This window comes from Patiria miniata, unplaced genomic scaffold, assembly GCF_015706575.1.
Source record: "Patiria miniata isolate m_02_andy unplaced genomic scaffold, ASM1570657v1 HiC_scaffold_30, whole genome shotgun sequence".
NCBI classification, from domain to species: domain Eukaryota; kingdom Metazoa; phylum Echinodermata; class Asteroidea; order Valvatida; family Asterinidae; genus Patiria; species Patiria miniata.
In genome coordinates, this window is record NW_024037070.1 from 4,276,387 (window position 1) to 4,300,241 (window position 23,855).

The 23,855-nt window shown below is 43.2% G+C and overlaps 1 protein-coding gene across 1 annotated transcript; it reads right to left on the reverse strand.

Annotated features, from left to right (window-relative positions):
* Positions 1–682: 682 nt before the first annotated feature.
* On the reverse strand, positions 683–18,558 carry LOC119739454 (syntaxin-16-like). The gene is made up of 9 exons (XM_038214417.1): positions 18,320–18,558; positions 15,107–15,198; positions 13,578–13,630; positions 11,436–11,542; positions 11,034–11,196; positions 9,618–9,730; positions 7,814–7,957; positions 3,268–3,348; positions 683–1,119 (listed from the first exon to the last, which is right to left on the reverse strand). Exons 1-9 carry the CDS (start codon positions 18,398–18,400, stop codon positions 1,015–1,017), a joined length of 939 nt encoding a protein of 312 aa, XP_038070345.1. The 5' UTR covers positions 18,401–18,558; the 3' UTR covers positions 683–1,014.
* Positions 18,559–23,855: the final 5,297 nt, after the last annotated feature.

Consider the following 23,855-nt stretch of genomic DNA (forward strand, 5'->3'; position numbering starts at 1 on the left):
TTACATGGCGAGGCGTGGCAGATCTGAACATGCAGAGCTTAAACGAACATACCTCTTAAATTCTGCGCATCCTATTGGTCACGCTGCGAACCAGGGTTGGGGAAACGCTAAAGGAAAGTTGAAACAATCTCCATGGTAACCAAGATGGTCCAAGCTTGCATCCTTGAGTAAAACTGAGGAACAGTTTGTTGTAGCACGTCATCACGTCAGGGTCTTCTTAGAAAAGTTAACAGCTTTGGATCGCAGGACGAGTTCCAGGTGATTTTAATTTGGTGAGTTGATCTTGCATCACGATGATAATAAGAAGGTTCTCCAAATTTTGCGCAAAATCTCTGGGCGTGAAGCACGCGTTGCAGCATCAGACATCACTGAGAAAAAGCATCTTTCGAATTTTTAATACTGAGTATAATAACAATACAACAGAGGATCGGTGTCACTACGGATTCTGTTCCCACACAAAACGCAGTCAGGGGGCAGGATTTTTCCAAGAGACGTGCTGGTGTTCTTAATGTGAAATCCTCACGGGGATCACATAAATCCTTGTAGAATGAAGCACACAGGTAAACCACACAAAAAAATGGCGTGCATTTCATGTAGACTCTTTTCCAGGCGCACCTTGACAGAATGCAGCACCACCTCGTAGAGGAGTCTACAAAGGACCATCACACAGTAGACTGACCACTGAAAGTGTTAATCATGCTTGTCAGCAAGTTTACTCTAACAGCAGTTTGAAACTTTGAATTCCGGCAAAAATTTAGCGGGCCTGACGTTACGATCGTAGCTTAATCTTTATCCTCACGTGGAGTGCTGTTAAACATCTCAGCAAAACATATTTTAAACTACTCGACATATCCAGTTAACATGTTCTCAGAAAGAAATAATGTGCAGCTGACAGTTTAAATCTGATCACATCTTCATCATGCATTGTATCATCTTCGGAAGTTAAATGTTTTTAGCTGTAGACTTTGGCAAGACTGGTTCTCCTTGTTGATCTGAGCCGGGAGGGAGCAGGTATCACCTAAACTTGGTCGCAATGAGGATGATGATGAGAACGATGAGGATGACCGATAAGATCATGATGATCAACATCTTCCGATTCTTCTTTTGGTACTTCTCGGCCTGAAATACGGAGATAAAGAAAAGAAGTGGAGACAGTTTTGGCACAGTGGTACTTTCCTCACCTTCCACCTCTGTGACCCGGGTTAGATCTTTTCCTAGACAGACATGTGGCTTAGATTTTCGGCCCCTATCTTATAAAATGTGTTTCTAGTTTTTAATGACTTTAACCTTCACATTTTTTTTTTCTTTGTCAATTCTCAACGGGTCTCTTCTGGTTTGTGAGCAACACAGTGCCTTGGCGCTTTTAACAAATCCTGAAAAAACAACTGGAGACTTTGGTCTTTTAAGTGAATGATTAAATCATTTTAACACAGCGTCTTCATCAACCTGCAACAGGGGTTCAATTCCCCAAGTAACATATGGATTAGATTGATGTGGATTGGATCCCTACATGTTCCTGATTCCACTGGTTTCTCTTGAACATTTTTCTTTGGTTTTTCTTCCACCTCTCAAACTGTAAAAATGTGTCCATTTGTCTATAAGTTTTGTCAGGTCTCTGAGCTACAGTGCAATGTTGAGGCATTTGGTATCATTTAAAATAAAGAATTCAACAACAATAATTATTCAAATTAGGTTTTTGCCCTGCACCGACGTTTAAACACTGTATACTCAGTGTGTTACCTCCCGAGTGAAAGTTGGAAAAAATCACTCGGGTGGGACTCGAACCCACGACCTCCTGCTTTCTAGTGCAGATGTCTTACCACTCGACCACTGAGCTAACTGGATCGGTTGGCTGGTTCGAATCTGATGTACATAGCAGCAGGTACCGCGTAAACAATTATAAGATGGAATTTTGCGTCGGGGTGATATAAATCAAATTAGGTTTTTGCCCTGCACTGACGTTTAAACACTGTATACTCAGTGTGTTACCTCCCGAGTGGAAGTTTGAAAAAATCACTCGGTGGGACTCGAACCCACGACCTCCTGCTCCTCCTTTTTTCCCATCTTTCACTCGGGAGGTAACACACTGAGTATACAGTGTTTAAACGTCGGTGTAGGGCAAAAACCTAATTTGATTTATATCACCCCGACGCAAAATTCAATCTTATAACAATAATTATTACAACGATCTCCACAGTTAACAAAACCACTTCTAAATTTTTCAAATGAACCACACAGGGGAAATGACTTGGTGAACTATAACAATTGAAAAGTTGAACAAAGAAATTGACTGGAGCGGGGCTTGAACCTGCGAGTTCCCAATAACCGTTCCGGTGCTGTACCAACTGAGCTATCCAGCCCTATGTTGTCGGTTCCCCAATTAGTCCACATCTTTGTTCGAGGGGCGCTAGTCAGAAGCCATAAAGCAGTACACCATACAGCCAGGGATCAAGCCCAAAGTCACGATACAAACCTGGGAAATGGCAAAAGGGGCGTGATCCCTGGCTGTATGGTATACTGGCTGTATGAATCCCTGGCTAAATGGTATACTGGCTTATGGCTTCTGACAGCCCCCCTCGAACAAAGATATTGACTAATTGGGGGACCGCCAACATAGGGCTGGATAGCTCAGTTGGTAGAGCACCAGAACGGTAATCCGAGGGCGTTTTCGAATCCCTGTTCTTGACAACACTTGGGTTAACCCGACACGAGAACAGCGGTCTCGAACGTGACGAACAGACCCGAGAGGGCGTTCGCAGATCAATTTTTTCAGTCCCCGGTTGATGGAGGGTTCGGCGAGGTGCAGCTTGAACAAAATGGCGGACTGTGCAGATTCGTTTTTTTTTTTTTTTTGCTATAAATACCCTAATGATTGGAATAAGAATACCATTATAGTGCAGGTCTGCAATTTCATCCCAGCATTTCCGGTTTTGCAACAGTCGTCCTCGTTCATTTGGAATAGGCCTAAGTACAATTCAGACGATTGTCGGCCATTTTGCATTGCTTTATATCGATGCGACACGCACCCGCGCGTTCGTAACAACCAGCTCGAGAACACGTTCTCGTGTTACACGCGTGTTGTCAAGAACAGGGATTCGAAAACGCCCCAGAGGTCGCAGGTTCAAGCCCCGCTCCAGTCAATTTCTTTGTTCAACTTTTCAAAACCACTTCTAGTTCAACCACTGCTGAAGTTGGAGTGAGCATGGGTGATGTTTTCAATGACTTCATAACTGTAGTACCCAGAGCCGTGCAGCCGGTATATCCTACCTTTTGGAGTTGTTTTAAACCTTGCTCAACTTTGGTAGCTGTCTTCTCAATGTTGTAATCTATTCTATCTAGTACTGTGCCCTGGTCAAAACAACAAAAGAAAAATCAAGGTTTGTTTTCTGTCTCTGTACAATCACATATCAGTGAAACGGAAAAACATTTAATATCCCTGTTCAACAATGACCTCAAGCAAGTTACAGTCAAACACCAGTCAGTTAGGAACAGCATGCCTGCAATTATGTCAATGTACATACACTCAATATTTAACAACTGTTCACTGCTGTGATATTTTTTACAACCGAGGGAAACATGGCGCCTGAATCGGACCAGTGCCAACCCTCTTAAGACATACCTTGCCATTATGGTTTGTTGTAAAAGGACCAGTACTGACCTGACTCTGGCTCTGTACCGTCTTGCCGTTATGATTTGTTGTAAGAGGACAAGCACTGGTCCGATTCAGGCTCTGTAAAGTCTTGCCTATATGATTTGTTGTAAAAGGACCAGCACTGGCGCGATTCAGGCTCTCTGCAGTCTAGCCGTTATCGTTTGTTGTAAAAGGACCAGCACTGGCCCGATGCAGGCTCTGTACTGTCTTGCCTTTATGATTTGTTGTAAGAGGACAAGCACTGGTCCGATTCAGGCTCTGTACTGTCTTGCCTTTATGATTTGTTGTAAGAGGACAAGCACTGGTCCGATTCAGGCTCTGTACTGTCTTGCCTTTATGATTTGTTGTAAGAGGACAAGCACTGGCCCGATTCAGGCTCTGTACTGTCTTGCCTTTATGGTTTGTTGTAAGAGGACAAGCACTGGCCCGATTCAGGCTCTGTACTGTCTTGCCTTTATGGTTTGTTGTAAGAGGACAAGCACTGGCCCGATTCAGGCTCTGTACTGTCTTGCCTTTATGATTTGTTGTAAGAGGACAAGCACTGGTCCGATTCAGGCTCTGTACTGTCTTGCCTTTATGATTTGTTGTAAAAGGACCAGCACTGGCCCGATTCAGGCTCTGTACTGTCTTGCCTTTATGATTTGTTGTAAGAGGACCAGCACTGGCCCGATTCAGGCTCTGTACTGTCTTGCCTTTATGATTTGTTGTAAGAGGACCAGCACTGGCCCGATTCAGGCTCTGTACTGTCTTGCCTTTATGATTTGTTGTAAGAGGACCAGCACTGGCCTGATTCAGGCTCTCTGCAGTCTAGCCGTTATCGTTTGTTGTAAGAGGACCAGCACTGGCCCGATTCAGGCTCTGTACTGTCTTGCCTTTATGCTTTGTTGTAAGAGGACCAGCACTGGCCTGATTCAGGCTCTCTGCAGTCTAGCCGTTATCGTTTGTTGTAAGAGGACCAGCACTGGCCCGATTCAGGCTCTGTACTGTCTTGCCTTTATGATTTGTTGTAAGAGGACCAGCACTGGCCCGATTCAGGCTCTCTGCAGTCTAGCCGTTATAGTTTGTCGTAAGAGGGCAGGCACTGGCTTAAAGGGAATATACATCATTTGCTTTTGCTGTAATTTTCAGAAATGGATGGAATTGGGGGGTTGGAAATATATAGCAAATATAGTTACACTGACTTTTTGAGGTTTTGGGTTCGAAAATGCTATAAAAACCAAGAAAAACAATCATTTTCCTGTAGTCTGGTTCCCTGACTCCATATAAGAAGAAACAGAGCAGTTTACATACATTGGGGAATTGTAAGGTCAGGGAACCAGTCTAGCTGGCTTGTCACCCGTTCATAGGTGTGTAATCGATTGCAAACAAGTGCGATGGTCAATTGGGGCCAGTATTTGAAGAAAAAAACAGTTTTTTTCCAACACTGATCGGCCGATCAGCGTTGGAAATTGATACAAAAATAGCACTTTTCTTGAAAATGACAGTATACCAGGTGCCATGATTTTACAGGATGCTTTACACTGTCATTCACTAACAGTCCAGCAAGGTATTTCAAAATGATTTGGTAGTTTTATTTTTTGATGTTTGCAAATGTTGTATTTTCCCTTTAACTCAGCCTCTGTACCGTCTTGCCGTTATGGTTTGTCGTAAGAGGGCCGGCACTTGCCCGATTCAGGCTCTGTACTGTCTTGCCGTTAATTATGGCTTGTCGTAAGAGGGTTGGCACTTGCCCGATTCAGGCTCTGTACCGTCTTGCCATTATGGCTTGTTGTAAGAGGGCCGGCACTTGTCCGATTCAGGCTCTGTACTGTCTTGCCGTTATGGTTTGTTGTAAGAGGGCCGGCACTTGTCCTGTACCGACGTGCCGTTATGGTTTGTTGAAAGACGGCTGGCACTGGCCCGATTCAGCGATTCAGGCGCTGTACCGACATGCCACTATGGTTTGTTGTAAGAGGGCTGGCACTTGCCCGATTCAGGCTCTGTACCGTCTTGCCGTTATGGTTTGTCGTAAGAGGGCCGGCACTTGCCCTGTACTGACGTGCTGTTATGGTTTGTTGAAAGACGGCTGGCACTGGCCCGATTCAGCGATTCAGGCGCTGTACCGACATGCCACTATGGTTTGTTGTAAGAGGGCCGGCACTTGCCCGATTCAGGCCCTGTACAGTCTTGCCATTATGGTTTGTCGTAAGAGGGCCAGCACTGGCCAGACTCCGGCTCTGTACCGTCTTGCCATTATGGTTTGTCGTAAGAGGGCCGGCACTTGCCCTGTACCGACGTGCCATTATGGTTTGTTGTAAGAGGGCCGGCACTTGCCCTGTACCGACATGCCACTATGGTTTGTTGTAAGAGGGTCGGCACTTGCCCGATTCAGGCTCTGTACCGTCTTGCCATTATGGCTTGTTGTAAGAGGGCCGGCACTTGTCCGATTCAGGCTCTGTACTGTCTTGCCGTTATGGTTTGTTGTAAGAGGGCCGGCACTTGTCCTGTACCGACGTGCCGTTATGGTTTGTTGAAAGACGGCTGGCACTGGCCCGATTCAGCGATTCAGGCGCTGTACCGACATGCCACTATGGTTTGTTGTAAGAGGGCTGGCACTTGCCCGATTCAGGCTCTGTACCGTCTTGCCGTTATGGTTTGTCGTAAGAGGGCCGGCACTTGCCCTGTACTGACGTGCTGTTATGGTTTGTTGAAAGACGGCTGGCACTGGCCCGATTCAGCGATTCAGGCGCTGTACCGACATGCCACTATGGTTTGTTGTAAGAGGGCCGGCACTTGCCCGATTCAGGCCCTGTACAGTCTTGCCATTATGGTTTGTCGTAAGAGGGCCAGCACTGGCCAGACTCCGGCTCTGTACCGTCTTGCCATTATGGTTTGTCGTAAGAGGGCCGGCACTTGCCCTGTACCGACGTGCCATTATGGTTTGTTGTAAGAGGGCCGGCACTTGCCCTGTACCGACATGCCACTATGGTTTGTTGTAAGAGGGTCGGCACTTGCCCGATTCAGGCTCTGTACCGTCTTGCCATTATGGTTTGTCGTAAGAGGGCCGGCACTTGCCCTGTACCGACGTGCCGTTATGGTTTGTTGAAAGATGGCTGGCACTGGCCCGATTCAGCGATTCAGGCACTGTACCGACATGCCACTATGGTTTGTTGTAAGAGGGCCGGCACTGGCCCGATTCAGGCTCTGTACCGTCTTGCCGTTATGGCTTGTCCTAAGAGGGCCGACACTTGCCCTGTACCAACGTGCCGTTATGGTTTGTTGAAAGACGGCTGGCACTGGCCCGATTCAGCGATTCAGGCGCTGTACCGACATGCCACTACGGTTTGTTGTAAGAGGGCCGGCACTGGCCCGATTCAGGCTCTGTATCGTCTTGCCGTTATGGTTTGTCGTAAGAGGGCCAGCACTGGCAAGACTCGGGCTCTGTACCGTCTTGCCATTATGGTTTGTCGTAAAAGGGCCAGCACTGGCCTGATTCAGGCTGTGTGCCCTATTGCCGTTATTGTTTGCCGTAAAAGGACCAGCACTGACGGGGGTGTCATGCATCCTTAAGAATGTAAACACCATGTCCCAGATCACAGCAATCAACAATTGTTTTGTTCTTTCATGCCGCCAAGCCAGACAGAGTCATAGAGCTATATTAAATTACTAGAGCGCTAACTTCGTGTACAAAGCCTGCTGGGCGCATCCATGTTTGTGCACAAACCTATGGAGACCTAGAAATTTTGTACGGCTATTTGCATATCTGCGTTTGTATTCCATACCGGTGCGTTATCGAAGCCAATACGCCCAAACCCGAAACGCACGATCAGCAAATGAGCGTGTCATTTTGCTCTACGCAAACAGCGCAACGCGTGCGCGTATTCGCTGCAGATGCTTTTTGCCGTCATGTTTTTTTGAACCGCCAATGACGCGCTTAAGTTGTTTGCTTGTGTTCTACTTGCGCGTTGCATGTACACTTTCAAAATTCAATCCATCTAATTTCATTATGTTCTACAAACACGCACATGAATTCAAAATGTCTGCGCCCAGGACGGCTTCAAAGCGTCTCTGCGCGCAAGAATGAGGAGTTAGCGCTCTAGTAATTTAATATAGCTCTATGGACAGAGTCTAGTTGTGACTCATCCACAAAAGTCAAATTTTACGATTAAATCATCTGCTTACCTGCTCTACCACCATAGAGGCTAGGTCTCTAAAGATCTCATTCAAGTCTACGATGGACTGTACAATGTGCGTGATTTCCTTTTCCCTCTGTTGGACAAATGCCGAGTTCTCCTCGACCATCTGCATTTGTACATCGGTGAATCCCTGTGTAACACAATAAAAAACATTAGGCAGTTAAACACCTTTAGTTTCCAGACAGATTGTCTCTTTGGAAAAATACCTCCACAACGCTGAAAAAAACCAAGAGAGAGGCAAAAACAAATGTTGTGTCACAATTGACCTATCGCCGTTTGCAAGTTAGCCACGTCCCTTAGACGACCCTAGGGAGTTTTGAACACTAAAGTTGGTTCCGCGTCCATTTGTATATCATGTAATTTGAAAATATTTCACAAGCTGCGTTGGCACGATTCTCAGGCGATTCTACCGCGATAGGTCAATAGGTGGGGGCAGGCTGATGTCATTCGATGAAAACATCTATTCATTTGCACACCAGTTTTCATCGGTTGCTATGTGTTACCATTCAGCACTCCAGACTCAAGCACCATTGAGTTTCAAGAACATAGGTCTGGGAGCTAGATAAGCCAATGTAAAAAAATCCGGATGTCCGCACCCAACTATAGACACGATTTAATGTTCTGCACAAACCCCTCCTCTGCAGTCTGGTTCCCACCTCCATCAATTCAGTCTGTATTTACAGACTGAATGATAATAGAATGGCAGGGAACTAGTCTAGTTGCCTCATCTGCAACCTCGTTCCCATGGGTACGAGATCTTGCTGCGCCATGTTGTTTCCCATCATGCCTTGCGGGATCTCAACCCCGTGAATTGTGTAATTTAAATGTGTCAAAATATGGCACATTATAATTAGGCTGCAGTTTATCCGTTTTACGCGCCGACGCCATCTTTAAAATGTTGAAAGTTGTGTTTTTGAAGAATCAATGCTTTCAAACATAAGGTTTGGACGTTGCGTTATTTAGCAAAGATTTGTATTAAAGGTACGTACCCCTTTCGTCCCTTTACAACTGCAGATACAGGGTGTTTTTTTAGCGAAAAACGAGGCTGCCATAATCCATATCATACAGGCATCGCGCAGTTTTGAATATTCGTACGTGACGTGATGTGCAAAGCACCCGAGCGCATTATGGGCGCGCCCGGTGTGCAATCTTTGAAATGCCCGCGCAGTACGCTCTGAATAGCCAGTCAGCATCGTTTACGTGTACATCACGGCCAGGGGTTAGTGAAGGAACGTGCACGCGCCCATGGAGTCGAGGCTGCCTCATCTGGTAAATTATTTGAACAAGGAGTGTAACCTGGCAAAGTGCCAATATCAAGTGCTAAAGGTTCACACAGGATATCATTGGTAGGTGTCAAAGTGCCCTCTCTTGTCAAACACAGAGTCTACACAATATATTTCTGTAAGGCAATATAAGCCGTGTCCAAATTACTTGGCTACGGCTTGAAATTACACACGAGTCAATGGGAAGTGGCTGCAGCCGCTACCATAGACTCGTGTGTAAATTCAAGCCGCAGCCAAAATATTTTGGACATGGCCTAACCCATATCATGGAGGTTTGCAAAAAACTGGCTTTGTTCCAACTTCGGCTTCATCGCTGGCTTCAGGATCATTTAGAAGCTCTTAATGTCCAAACCAAATACTCAGAAACGCAGGCCTCATATTACAGAATTCAATATTCCTGAAGCACACTGTTGATCCACACTGCGCCAGAGTTGCCCCAGTCAGGGGATTAACTTTCCCGAGGCCAAAGCTGGAATTGTGCCTCGGTTTAAAAAACAGCAAACTCACCCTATCATACAACAGATCGTCCTCCATGATGTCCTCTTCTGTCATGATTGCACTGCCAGGAGAAAGGTTGGTGTCGAAGAAATGTTTGGATCGCTCCTCTCTACTCTTCATTCCTGCAAATAAACACCATAAAACAAGGTTAAAGGGAATGTACACGTACATAATTTGTTTTTACTGTAATTTCCAGAAATGAACTATTTGAGGGGTTATAATAGATCAAATATTAACTATGACACTGACATGTTTGAAGTTTTGTGTTCGAAAATGCTAGAAAAACAAAGAAAACACAAGTTTTCAAGTAGTCTGGTTCCCTGACTCCACAAAAAGATGAAATGGATCAATTTATAGATGCCGGAAAATTGTAAGGTAAGGGAACCAGTCTAGCTGGCCTGCAACTGTTCATGAACATGTAACCAATAGCAAACCAAATTTGGAATGAAAAAAATATGGTAAATTTGAAGCAGAAGTTGAACAATAGTTAGCAGGGGTGTGAGTGACCACTGAAAAAAATAGCTGAAAACGGCTGAAAAAAAGGTGTAAAAAAGCTGAACTTTTGAAATCTCTTATACTTTTGTACACAGCAAGTGAGAGAAAAAGCTGAAAAAATGCTGAAATCCAACACACAAAAAAGCTGAAATCAGCTTTAAAGCTGAAATTTCACACCCCTGAGTTAGGCTTTTCCAACGGTGGTCGGCCGACCATCGTTGGTAATTGATACAAAAATACCACTTTTCTTGAAAATGATTTCACACCATGTGCCATAATTTTACAGGATGCTTTAGACTGTCATTTACCAACATTCTAGTAAGGTATTTTATACAAATTTGGTAGTTTTGTTTTTTGATGTTTGCAAATGTTGTATATTCCCTTTAAAGTTTTATTTTTGGAGCTACATCATCAATTCTGAGATACTTCAACTCTTACTACACGACAGGTTCTTATAGACCAATCCAGGTTGCCATCTTTTTGTGATTACTGGCTTTCCACCATTACTGGGACTCTCCAACGAGTATAAATGGGCACCGGTGTCATATGAAAATCTGAATCCTATGAAAATCTGACTCCTTTTTCCTATTATTAATCCCTCGCACATGACAGGTCACTCTCCTATAAATAGGCCTAATAATAGGCTATTATCAGCTTACGCATGCGCAATACTACCAACAAGTCCATATTTCATGGAGTTGGATATTCACGCTACACCGGCATTAGCTGGTGAGTAACCTGTGATGGACTAGCATCCAGTCCAGGGGGAATAGAAATATTCTTAGTCGTTTCATTCGTTTTAACCAAAGATAGATGCCGGCCTGATAGGCCACGCTGGCCCTTGCCAGACATAACTTCTACCACTACATTGACAAACAGAAGCAGAACCAGTATTTGAAACAAAGAAAGTACAACCGAAACGGCACTCACGTTTTAGATAACTAGACTGTGATTTCCTAAAGTTGATGGAGAGTTCTTGTAGCCTGCCAGCTAACGATCCCATGATGTTCTTTGTGACTTTCTGCTCCTGACCCGACGCTGATCTGCTCTTGCCGCCGATGGCTTGAATAGCCCTTTGACACCTGTGGAACATCTGTGGACAGGACAAAGGATCGATTTAAAGGTCATGCGCAACATTTGCAAACATTTAAAAATGAAACTACCAATTATTATGAAATACCTTACTTGATTGTAAGTAAACAATAGTCCCAAGCATCCAGTGAAATCGTTGCACCCGGTATGTTGTCATTTTCAAGAAAAGTAGATTTTTTTAAAATTATTTTCCAACAATGGTCCGGCTGAACCATCATTGGACAAATATATGTGTTTTACCTGTGTGATTTCTTGAGTGGCAATTTCAATAGCATGTTCTTCCTCCATACTGTCATCTAACGTTGGTCTGGTTAGATGCTTGTCATGCAAGGCGGCTAGTTCCTTTACTGAAAACAAGAAAAATGGGGGAAAAAAATAACCTATTAATACATGTGAACCTTTGGTCGAATCCCACTCATCCTAAAGATATCCTGAAGTGAATAATAATGATCTACAGACTCTGTGCATGAACAGTATTGATGAGTAACTACTCACGGAAAACAGTCTGCATTACAAGGACTGTTTTGTGGGGAAGTTTCTTAAAGGGAATATACATCATTTGCTTTTACTGTAATTTTTTTCAGAAATGGATGGAATTGGGGGTTGGAAATATATAGCAAATATAGTTACACTGACTTTTTTGAGGTTTTGGGTTCGAAAATGCTATAAAACCAAGAAAAACAATCATTTTCCTGTAGTCTGGTTCCCTGACTCCATATAAGAAGAAACAAAGCAGTTAACATACATTGGGGAATTGTAAGGTCACGGAACCAGTCTAGCTGGCTTGTACCCGTTCATAGGTGTGTAATCGATTGCAAACAAGTACGATGGTCAATTGGGGCCAGTATTTGAAAAAAAGCCAATTTTTTCCAACGCTGGTCGGCCGACCAGCGTTGGAAATTGATACAAAAATACCACTTGTCTTGAAAATGACAGTATACCAGGTGCCATGATTTTACAGGATGCTTTACACTGTCATTCACTAACAGTCCAGCAAGGTATTTCAAAATGATTTGGTAGTTTTATTTTTTGATGTTTGCAAATGTTGTATTTTCCCTTTAATGTTTAGGAAACTTTTGTCCGAGTTGTGGACATTGCCACTGTCACTATTGCCTTGAATGCAAGGCTGTGTATGTGCTGTATCAGCTTGCGGGCATCTCTGGCCATAGCTTAACGGGCTCCATGTCCGCACACACGGCCAACCCGAATCCGTTGTACAAACAAAGCCCACAATGCATTCACACGCGCAGTACTGCCCCATATGGAGCCACAGCCTGTCTCCCCCAACAGCCTTGATTCGACTGTAACTTACTGGTTTTGCTGTTAGGTTAATGAGAATGAGCTGCTTGTGATCGAACAGGATCTGATTGGCCCTTGATTGGATATGCCGCGCTGTTTAAAAACATGGCCTGGGCCACGTCACGCGCGCACCGACGTTGGGTTTCCAAACCAACAATTATTGATCTGTGACGTGATTGGCCGTTGAGAAACGTACATTATTCATACCTGGATAATTTGCATACCCACTCACCCCTCCCCCCTAATTTTCATGAATTTCCGACGTAAAGTCAAGAAAAACATAAAACCTTCAGGTACTGAATAAGGCCAAAAAAAATAAGTCTCCGTTTTCTGGTATGCGCGCGCGTCGCCGTAGCCATGCGCGTCGGCAAAATGAAAAATTTTTTTTTTTCAATGAAAGATGATGTCTCAAAACCGCCAAACTCACTGATTTGACTGGAATCCTGCTGCTGCACAATTTTAACGTGTTTTTAGATTGGGTTATGGTCGAGAATAAACTTTATATGGCCTCTCTGGACTCCCATATATTTGCACTAAGTTTAGTCGGGCACCATTTGCAGTCATCAGCCGACATTTGAAGCAAAAAAATCAGGTAAAAAAAAAAAAAAAGCCGCGTCGCCGCACCACTTTTTGGGCAAGCTCCATACCAGAAACCGGAGACTTTTTTTTTTTGGCCCAAGCAAGGCTGTGATCCGAGGTGACTCGCACATGTACATGTACACCCAAGTTTGCACAGGCTGGGACTCTCACTATGGGGGCAGTGCATGTGCATGTACAGTACAGTCGACAGTGTATACATGTACCTACAATATGCACTGCAGGCTTTGTGCGTGCGATGGATCGGGGTTTCGCCGTGAATATGGAGTCGGCCGGGTAATAAGCTAGCTATGGCATTCGGTGCGCGCACCATGATACAGCTCATCTACAGCATTGCATTCAGGGCAACTGTCCCTACTGCATCTTTGGTCCCCACACTAACTATCACTTATTAGGTGTGTGGTCCCCACAAATACGGAACGAGCATCGGTGTGTAGATACAACATGCACAGACTAGTTCAGTGATTGGGTCCCCTTGTTACTTACTCTTCTGTTGTATTCTTGTTGTATCGTAAGAGATTTCTTCAACAGCATCAACCCTAAAACAGTGGGATAGAAAGGCAAAGGGAACTTTTAAAAAGGTCATCCTTCCAAGCTGTCTGCAAAAAATGCTTATGCTGAATCGTCACCGTTTTCACGAAGGGGCGAATTTCATGAAAATCGTCTGTTTTTCAAAATTTGTTTTTTGTGTGAAAATTAATAAAGATATCAATATCTAGAACCTGGTGAGGCTATACTTTCAAAAAATTAATTAAAATCTTAATTAACCTAATTAACGGATGGGCGAATTTGCCAAAAGTGCCGTTTTGCATTTTCACGAAGGGGCGAATTTCCGCACTCTAAGGTATTAATAAATTTTCAGTAAATAAATACATTGTAATACAATATATCACGAAACGGCGAATTCCATGCGCGTGCAATAAAACGTTTTCACGAAGGGGCGAATTTCAAGGCGCATGCGCAGTGGGGCAGAATCTGCGCGTACTGTACAAAAAATGCATTGACTCAGACCGCAGAAGGGCGAAATCTGCGCGTAGTCACTTTAGCGTTTTCACGAAGGGGCAAATTTGCTAACTGGTCTTTTTTTTCGTTTTCACGAACAGCCACTTCTCTTAAATGATTAATTCTGCAAAACTAATCACTTATTTTTCTTAAAGTTTGCTACATTTAGGAAGATTAGAAGCTCTTCTTTCCTCTGATACCAAAATCTTGCATATTTTATGCATCTTTAAGTTCAAATTGTCAAATGAAAAAGGACCAACTTTAAACGCGATTATCTCGAATGTTTGTTTAGACAGCGAAATACTAAATTCGCCTCTTCGTGAAAACGGTGACGGAATGGTGAAACTTAATCACCTGAATTTTACAAAAGATGATATATTTGGTGGGATTTTGATGGAAGTTAGTAAAGCGAGTTGGGTCTGCTTTTGTTGGGATTGGGGGGGGGGGCAATATATGGATCCTGCAGAAAACATATGGAGAGACAAAAAACAAAATTTAAACCATCCTTAAATTGACTTCAGAGGTGTATATTTCTATCAATGTAGAACACTTCCTGATATATACGATTCTTCACATGCGGTAACATTTAAAATACAATCGAACCGGTACAGTGCTTCAAGTTCTCAATTCCAGACAGGTTCCTGCCCCCTCCCTTGCCCCCTCCACTGTCCAGCGCACAAAGAAGGGACTGGGAACCAGCCTACTCAGCTGTATGGGTTTTACACCTACGAATGAACGAATAGCGCAGCCTATAATATGTTACTCGAACGTTCATCATGGGCGCATCAAACACACATGGAGATGGTTGTACGACACATGTTTTTCTTACGATCACAATGAGCATTTGCTCATTATTGAATATGGCATTTACAGGATGCAGCATTTTGTGGTCAGACACCCACAACGTAAAAGCATCTAGCTCGTTAGGTCTAGGTTTAATATATTTTAAGATGGCTATGGCGAGCCAAGTTGCTCTACTGCATAGCGCCCTCTATTGTCCACTGGATATTTACCATTCTGGCGGGATGGAGATCTTGGTAGCACCAATGACAGCATCCGGATCGCTGGAAAGGCCCGAGACTAAAGCCATCCGATCATCTGGAACCTACGAAAGTCAACAGGGAGAAAAAAAATCATTACAATACTGCCCACCGTATGTTTAAAATCAATAACAATTGCATCCTCAATGTACACATAAACGGAAGTTTGGTTAATCAGTAACTGAAATACATGTAGAGGAACAAGTGTGGGGTGGTTTTTTTTGGGGGGGGGGGTGGCAGTTGTAACGTTAGCAGCTGCCGCAAACATTGAATTTATTGATTGAAATAATAACATGAGCCAAAAGAAAATGCAGGAAGTGGGAATTTTAAGGAAAAGGAGGAATTTTTTTAAGAATCTCTGTGGGGGACGAAAATACACTTACAGGGTTTTATCAAAAAAAGGAAACCCAGGTGTAAATGTAAATTATATAAAATCTAATAAATATTTTCAAATAAGTTAACGATCATGTGAAACACCAATTTGTCCTCTTTCCAATGACACTTTGAATGTGTGTCTATGGCCACGGATGACCAAGCATTTGTTGTTATTGTGTCAAGGGTCAAAACCTGCACTGGGCCAAGTTTGAGCAAAAGGGTAACTGCTATTCTGGGCATGTGGAATGGCCTAATTCAAAGAAAGCAGACATCTTTTTTTTTCTTTAAAACAATTTGTTCAATTTTTACAGTGATTTAACCACTCTCATTGTTGAAGTTAACCCCTAATTGCCCAATGCCTTCAATGTGGCCTCCACCTCTTTCCACACAAAGCTCTCTGCACGAAGTCTAGTCCATTTCAACCTTTGCGTAACAAACCAGCCAGCAGTTTTAGCCAAGTCAAACTTGGACCAGTACAGGTTTTGACCCTTGACAGCATAACAACGAATCCTCAGGTCACCCATGGCCACAGACACACAATCAAGGTTTTATTGGAAAGAGGACACATTGACGTTTCATATTATCTTTATCTCATTTAAAAATATTTATTAGATTTTCTATAATTTACATTTACATCTGGGTTTCCTTTTGTTTTGATACACCCTGTATAATGTTGAGGTCAACATTTGCATTGTACGTTCAACGTTTACCCTCAACATTCTTCTAAAATGACACGTATAGGCCTACATCTTTTTTAATCGGATTTGACATACATATTCAACTCAAATCCCAAGGGGCATTTTCGAATAATTTAGTATGCGATTATTCCAACTTGGACTTGATTGAATATTTGAAATGCGCTGGCCAAGGTTTACTGGCCGACGTGTGGGATTTGCCTGCATCTGCGCTTGTCAAAAATTGACAAAGAGCTTATCAAATAAGGCCCAAAAAAATGGTTCTGCTTCCGATTACATGGCATTTAAAAATAGGGTAGGTAATTAGGGACTTTTTTTGGGGGGGGGGGCCAATTTTTGTGTGTACGATCATATGGAGGTGTTTGTGTGTAGTCAAGGGTAAAGGTACATGCAGTAATTGATGATTTAGGGGTATTTTCCCCAAAAACAAATTAGGGTAGGGGCTGTTAAAATAGGGTAGTAAAGCAGAACTATTAAAAAAAAAAATCGGCTAAATACAAAGAACATCATTTATGTATTTTTCGAGGTAGTGGAATTGCTGATATTTGACATATTTTAAATAAGAAATTTGAGCCAGTGTTTCTCACGGAAGCTTTGAAATCATGTGAGAAAAGTGGTTTTCTCCAAAAGTGTTGCATTTGAAAAAATATAAAAACATGCAACTAATATACGATTAAAATAATATTGTGGACACTTTTATCCATCTTCTTGAGACAAGTCGCATTTTGGAATATTTTAATTCAAAAACTGCTGTTCGTATATTTCAATATTCAGTACATATTTGGTACAGCCCTAGAGAGGCCCTTTTATCCCCAAAATATTTCAATGTGCAAGCACCCATGTTTTGTACTTTAACTTTCCAGGGAGAGCAGGTACCCCACGTATCAGTTTCCCATCCCCCCCCCCCCCCCCCCCCCCCCCCCCCCCTTCTTGCATTGCACCCAAGGAACATTTTGGGGTTTGGTCAGGTTTTTCATGTGGATTATGACTTTATTATTTTACACCATAGGTGGGGGTTGTGTCACTTCAAAACTGACAATCCCCACTTCTTGGGTGCGTCAGCCTGTTGGGGGGGGGGGGGGGTATAAAGGAGGTAGAAACAATTGATAGGCACATTACTTGCAAATGGTGCCAAGTACAAAAGACTTCGGAAAAAAAAATCCATACTGGAGTACCACTTTTTTTCAATTAATTTTCAAGCGCCAAAAAAGTTGCATCCTTTATGGTTATTGCCTCCACTTTCCCTCCTCTACTCTCATCTTCTCCTTTCCTTTATTCCTATTTATTAGTCAGTCACTTACTTCATCGAGATTCAAACCGCGGACACTTACTTGAAACACGAGACTCTTAACCGCTAGGCCGCGCATGATCGCTGTTGCAATAATCAATCTTTGGACATATTTGAAGTATCCATTGAAATAAACTAAATATTCATGAGAAAATGAATATTCATAATGACGTATTGCACTATCATTGGCCGGTTCATGCGTTGTCATGGTTGTCGATGTCATGCGTATAACGTAACGTACCGCTGTCTTCCAGACACTTCAATCAGTTTTGACCGGCTGCTTCAACTTAGTTCTGCACGACGTGTGCATCCAAAATGTGCTCTAAAAACATATTTTGCCTAATTTTTTTTCGCATTTACACAGCTTCCTGCAATCCTGGATTCTTCTTGGGTGAAATCACAAGCATGACAAGGTGAGGTGAAAATTGATGTGTTTGGTGGCAGGTAAAGTGGTGATCCAGTATGGATTTTTCCCCGCCCCTACAGGGAATAATGCCCCTATCAATTGTTTTCCGACATTGGACCTTTGGGCAGCGTGGGAGGGGGAGGAGGAGGGGGGAGGAAAATTGATAGGCGCATAACAAAAACACAGACAAGAAGACAAGATTTTAAGAAAGAGTATACACAGTAAGTCCACATGCTTGTCAAACACCACACAACACGCCACACGTCTAAGATAATACGAAAACAGTGCATGCGGCAGAAGCGAGTGTGGTGCTTGAGTAAAAGCACGGGACTTACCGTGCATTCGTCGGCGCATGCGGCCGTGTTGCCGCCGCTACATGACCCGCGGCCAACCCGGCCCGACCCCGCTTGATGAATACTCACATTCTCGGAAAAGATGTGCCGACTTTGGCTGGCATTGTTTCGCATCAAAATGAAGATTTCCGTCAAACTTCGCGTCGCCATTGTGACACAGGTTGTTCTCCTTTAAACTGAACGATGGCAACTGCCGATCTGTTGTGAAAATACCGATTTTTTTGAATGAAACTTTGATGCCAGCCGGTCAAAAATGGATGTTTTTGGTCGAAAATGTTTCTGCAGTGAATGTTGAGTCAGGAGCCGTCTTTCATAGGCAGGGACAGATACAATTTAAAGTCAGGGAACCAGTCCACGCGTCTCCGCATCACATTTTGATGAATAGACTTAAACCAGTCCTTTGTTTTCTGTAAATCAACTGTGCAGGTTTTAAATAAAAATGCCAGACAATCAAAAGTGATATTTAAGAGTTTTGTTTTTCATCCTGTAGATGGTGATTTTGGGTTTTGCTTTTTCACTGGTAGAATAGTGATAATGTTTTTGGTTTTACGAAATAGACAATATAATAGTGCAAAGAATATTATGCCTTTAATGCATGCGCCCAACGCAGTGAGGTGCAGTGCAGGGGGGGGGGGGCACCACCACCCCCAGATTTACCCAATTAAGTGCCCCTCTTGCGCACATAAATATGCCCCGTCGAGCATAAATGTGCCCAAAGGCTTGCGATGAAAACAAAATTAGCCCTAAAATTTCGGATAATTTGTTTGCAGTAACCATTTCCCAAATTGCTATATAGAGAGTTCTGATATGAACGAGGAATATGAAAACCAATCCCCGAAACCCTTATAACGAGACGGACCTGAAAATGGGCACATAATGCGTTTAGTTTGCAACTGCACCCTGTTGCCCGCCCCCCCCCCGGATCTGCCCTTGCACCAGAGAAACAATCGCTGGGCAATACTAGTCTTTTTATCCGTAATCAGATTGTGTTCATATATATATAAATGTTAGGAAATGTGCTAGCATTTTTTCATATAGTGTTTAGCGACTATTAGAATTACAGTTCACATTTAGCATCACCTTTTGCACTTATTTCTCAATTCACATTATAGGAAATCAACATAAATTATGTTGTTTTTGAAAATAGAACTGCTCACGTTAATTCTTCTCTAATATTATTAGAGAAGTTCTGTTTTCAAATTTATAACTAATATTTGGGATGAGATGAGTCGTATATCATATGTGTTTAAAGTGATTACAAAAACACTTAAGAACAAATTAAATAGTTTGTCTGGCTTGCATGGAGATATAGGACCGCTTTCATTATTGGAAATGCCTAAAAAATAATGGAGTTAGATAAATATCCATTTAACGACCTTTTTGTGGTTAATTATAAGATATTTTCGTTTATGAAACCTGAATGAACTGAAATGCTAGAGTAGAAGTTCCTTTAACATCACTTTTATTTGCACCGCCTTTTATCATTATCATACCAAATACAATATATACAAATTGCTTCAGAGAAAAAAGAAAACAAAGTAGTGAATTTCATCTCATAGAATATTAGTTATTACCCTTTGAAATGATCTAACATTTCTTCGTGCAGAAGATTGTCAACAAATAACATGAGATTCATGTTTCACAATTTGTATTGCCTTTCGCACCAACTTCAAACATTCCAATTTATAACATTTCAGGAAGAAATTGAACGTAGTGGAAGTAGCGTAGCCAGAATTGTTTTCAGTGGGGGGGGGGGGGGGGAGGGGGGGGCAGGACAGAGGGGTTACGAGCATATGAGGGGGCACCATCAACATGTTACCAAACTTTCCAGGCCACCACAAAAAAAGTGCTGCAAATTCGAAAGGGGGGGGGGGTCTGGACCTCTTTTGATGCTGAGGGCGCTCTTTTTCTTATCAAGTAATTCACATTTCATAAAGCCGTATGATTATTTTATATTTTTTAATTTTTTTTTTACATTTTATGTATTTAATTGTAATATCTTTGGGGGTTTTTTTGCTGCTGAGGAAGCGCATTAGATGATATGACGTCATCTCCGGCCGAATTTCGATTTACTCTTCTGATAATGACCTGAACTATCAGCACAAAAAAATATTTGAGGAATATATTAAAATTTTGTGTGATAACACACAGACTCGGTGTTAAATTTAGATCGATTTACCAATTATGTATTAAGTGCATATTCTTTTTGCACAAAAATGAAGCGGTAATTTTTTTTCTTGTAAACTTTAGAGAGAAAATTCGAAGTGTTGCACAAACAGTTCTTTTGTCATAAATGTTCTAATGTTCAAATCATTGTAAATCTGTATGAAGCAACAGTTTGATTTGATATTTTGGTCTTTTTTTCCAGCTCAATAATAAATATTCTTTTTGCACATTACAAGGGAAACATTAGTTCAGCGATGAAATTATGGAAAACATTTCAAGCACGTACTAAACTGTACATTATAAAGCACATGTGTTGTCTTGATTGCATTAATTTTTTTAAATCGGGAATGATCGCCCTGCCCCCCCCCCCCCCCACCCGTCTTTCCAAGGTGCCCCGCCCTTCTCCACTGACGCCACCAGTAGGTACTCGGTCTCCAAGGCCACCTCGCGCACTCTGATTGGTTGCTTGATGCTATTCATTCTGGTTGCGGGTAAAGCGATGCAAACTTGAGCAATATTTCTAGCGCAGTTTCTTTTCCTACAAAAACAAACAGGTTAGCTTTCTCAACATTGACCATGTACGACTGCTTTCTTTTTTTTCCTTCGAAAAAAAAATGAAAACGGCCATAATTTCTTCCACATCATTTATGGTCAGTTGCACGCCTAGACCGCGCAATTCTCTAACAATGAAATGACCTCATCGATACATTTTTTAATAACAATAAGACACGCGAGGTACCAACTCTGCCTCCGGTAATCGCGTCTCAAGGTGCCCGCGTATTCAACTGAATTGGTATACCGTGGATATTGGAGAAAATTGTGGCGATATCGATTACGTTCAAGGCGCACACTTACCCGAACCTGTTATTCAGTGCGGCGTTCTGATGAGATTCTCCATTTATATTTTAGTCGTCAGAGACGAAGCTATTGTCTAGTTTGACAGTCATTGTTCAAACGCAGCAGCGGATCGAGAGGGCAGATGTAATATAAGACACAGTCTCGAAACAAGCACTAGTTGATTATTGGACGACGATATTTAACGTCGTCTTGCAAAAGCTGAAAAATGACGCCTTTGATGGCATTTGCGATCGTTCTCGTCGGTGTTGGAGTAGATGCATTCTGTCCTGACTGGGAGTGGTTTAATGGTACAGGCTTCTGTCTGACAAACGAACTGATGGAGTGGGCAGAAGCTAAAATTGACTGCACTGGCACAGGAGGCGGTTTATGGGTCCCTGGTTCTGAGAGTGAGCAAGATTTCATCTATGACATGGTCAATGGAGAGGTTGGAGCCAATAACCATTTGTGGATCGACTGCTCCATGTCACCATCGGGCGAGTGGGTTCATTCTGATGGTACTCCGTGTGAGAACACTAATTGGTGTTATGGTTGTCCAAGAGGTTACAGCGAACATTGCTCGTGCTGGCGAATGTACGACCGCATGTGGGTTGATAACCCGTGTGGGAGTGTTTTTCACGCTCTTTGCGAATTCCATCAGTCGACGGCCAAGTCGATGCCGATTCTACTGTTAACCCAGCCCATACCCAGTCTACCGTCAACCCAGTCGACACCGAGTCTACTGTCAACCCAGTCGATACTGCGTCTACTGTCAACCCAGTCGATACCGAGTCTACCGTCAACTCAGTCGATACCGAGTCTACTGTAAACCCAGTCGACACCGAATCTACTGTCAACCCAGTCGACACCGAGTCTACTGTCAATCCATTCGACACCGAGTCTACTGTCAACCCAGCCCATACCCAGTCTACTGTCAACCCAGTCGATACTGAGTCTACCGTCGACCCAGTTGGTGTCAATAAGGTCGCTACCCCGTCGATGTTCTGCCTGGAGACCAACGCTGATGGCTGCCTCACATCCCAATGCCTGACCGGTCACGTCATCAAGGAGTTCTCCACCACCAAGGGTGTCATCGCGTGTGGTTCGGCGTGCCGGGATGAGCCTCGATGCCGCTCCTTTAATCTGCGACAGGTCAGCCGCGGAGAGAAGATATGTCAATTGAATGACATCACTCGCTATGAAGCGACCGAAAACGACATGGCATCTGACAAATATTGCTCTAATATCAACATCTAAATATTGCATTGTCTTAAGCACGGTTCATACTCGGCGCGAACGCGAATTCGTGACGTCATGGCAAGTATTCGCGCTGCGAATTCGTAAAAGTTGAACACATTTCGTCTCAAGGTGCCCGCGTATTCAACTAAATTGCTAGGTATACCGTGAATATTGGAGAAAATTGTGGCGATATCGATTACGTTCAAGGCGCACAATTACCCGAACCTGTTATTCAGTGCGGCGTTCTGATGAGATTTTCCATTTAAATTTTAGTCGTCAGAGACGAAGCTATGGTCTAGTTTGACAGTCATTGTTCAAACGCAGCAGCGGATCGAGAGGGCAGATGTAATATAAGACACAGTCTCGAAACAAGCACTAGTTGATTATTGACGACGATATTTAACGTCGTCTTACAAAAGCTGAAAAAAATGACGCCTTTGATGGCATTTGCGATCGTTCTTGTGGGTGTTGGAGTAGATGCATTCTGCCCTGACTGGGTGGGAGTGGTTTAATGGTACGGGATATTGCGTGACTTACGAAACAATGACATGGGCAAATGCTGAAACTACCTGCACTGGCACAGGAGGCGGTTTGTGGGCCCCTGCCTCTGAGAGAGTGAGCTAGATTCCATCCATGGTATGGTCACTGGAAAGGCCGGAGCCAACGAATTGTGGATCGACTGATTCAAGTCATCATCCGACGAGTAGGTTCATTCCGATGGTACTCCGTGTGAGAACCCTAACTGGTGTTATGGTTGTCCCACAGATTTCAATGACCATTGCGCATATTTGCGCATGTACGACGGAATCTGGTTTCCTTTCCAGTGCGCGCATGACCTTAAGGCTATTTTGTAAACTCGATACACAATCTACTGTCAACCCAGTCGATACCAAGTCTACTGTCAAACCACTAGATGCCGAGTCTACTGTCGACCCAGTCGATACCCAGTCTACTGTCGACCCAGTCGATACCCAGTCTACTGTCAACCCAGTCGATACCCAGTCTACTGTCATCCCAGTCGATACCGAGTCTACTGTCAACCCAGTCGATGATTTAAATGACCATTGCGCATATTTGCGCATGTACGACGGAATCTGGTTTCCTTTCCAGTGCGCGCATGACCTTAAGGCTATTTGTAAACTCGATACACAATCTACTGTCAACCCAGTCGATACCAAGTCTACTGTAAACCAGTAGATGCCGAGTCTACTGTCATCCCAGTCGATACCGAGTCTACTGTCAACCCAGTCGATACCCAGTCTACTGTCAACCCAGTCGATACCAAGTCTACTGTCAACCCAGTCGATACCGAATCTACTGCCAACCCAGTCGATATCGAGTCTACTGTTGACCCAGTCGATACCGA

Excerpts from the sequence above, each read along its gene's own strand:
- LOC119739454 (XM_038214417.1), bottom strand. The coding sequence starts at position 18,400 with ATGGCGACGCGAAGTTTGACGGAAATCTTCATTTTGATGCGAAACAAT. Across the intron at positions 11,197-11,435 it reads CCACTCAAGAAATCACACAG|ATGTTCCACAGGTGTCAAAG; the intron begins GTAAAACACATA and ends TCCTGTCCACAG. Across the intron at positions 7,958-9,617 it reads ACGATCTGTTGTATGATAGG|GGATTCACCGATGTACAAAT; the intron begins GTGAGTTTGCTG and ends TGTGTTACACAG.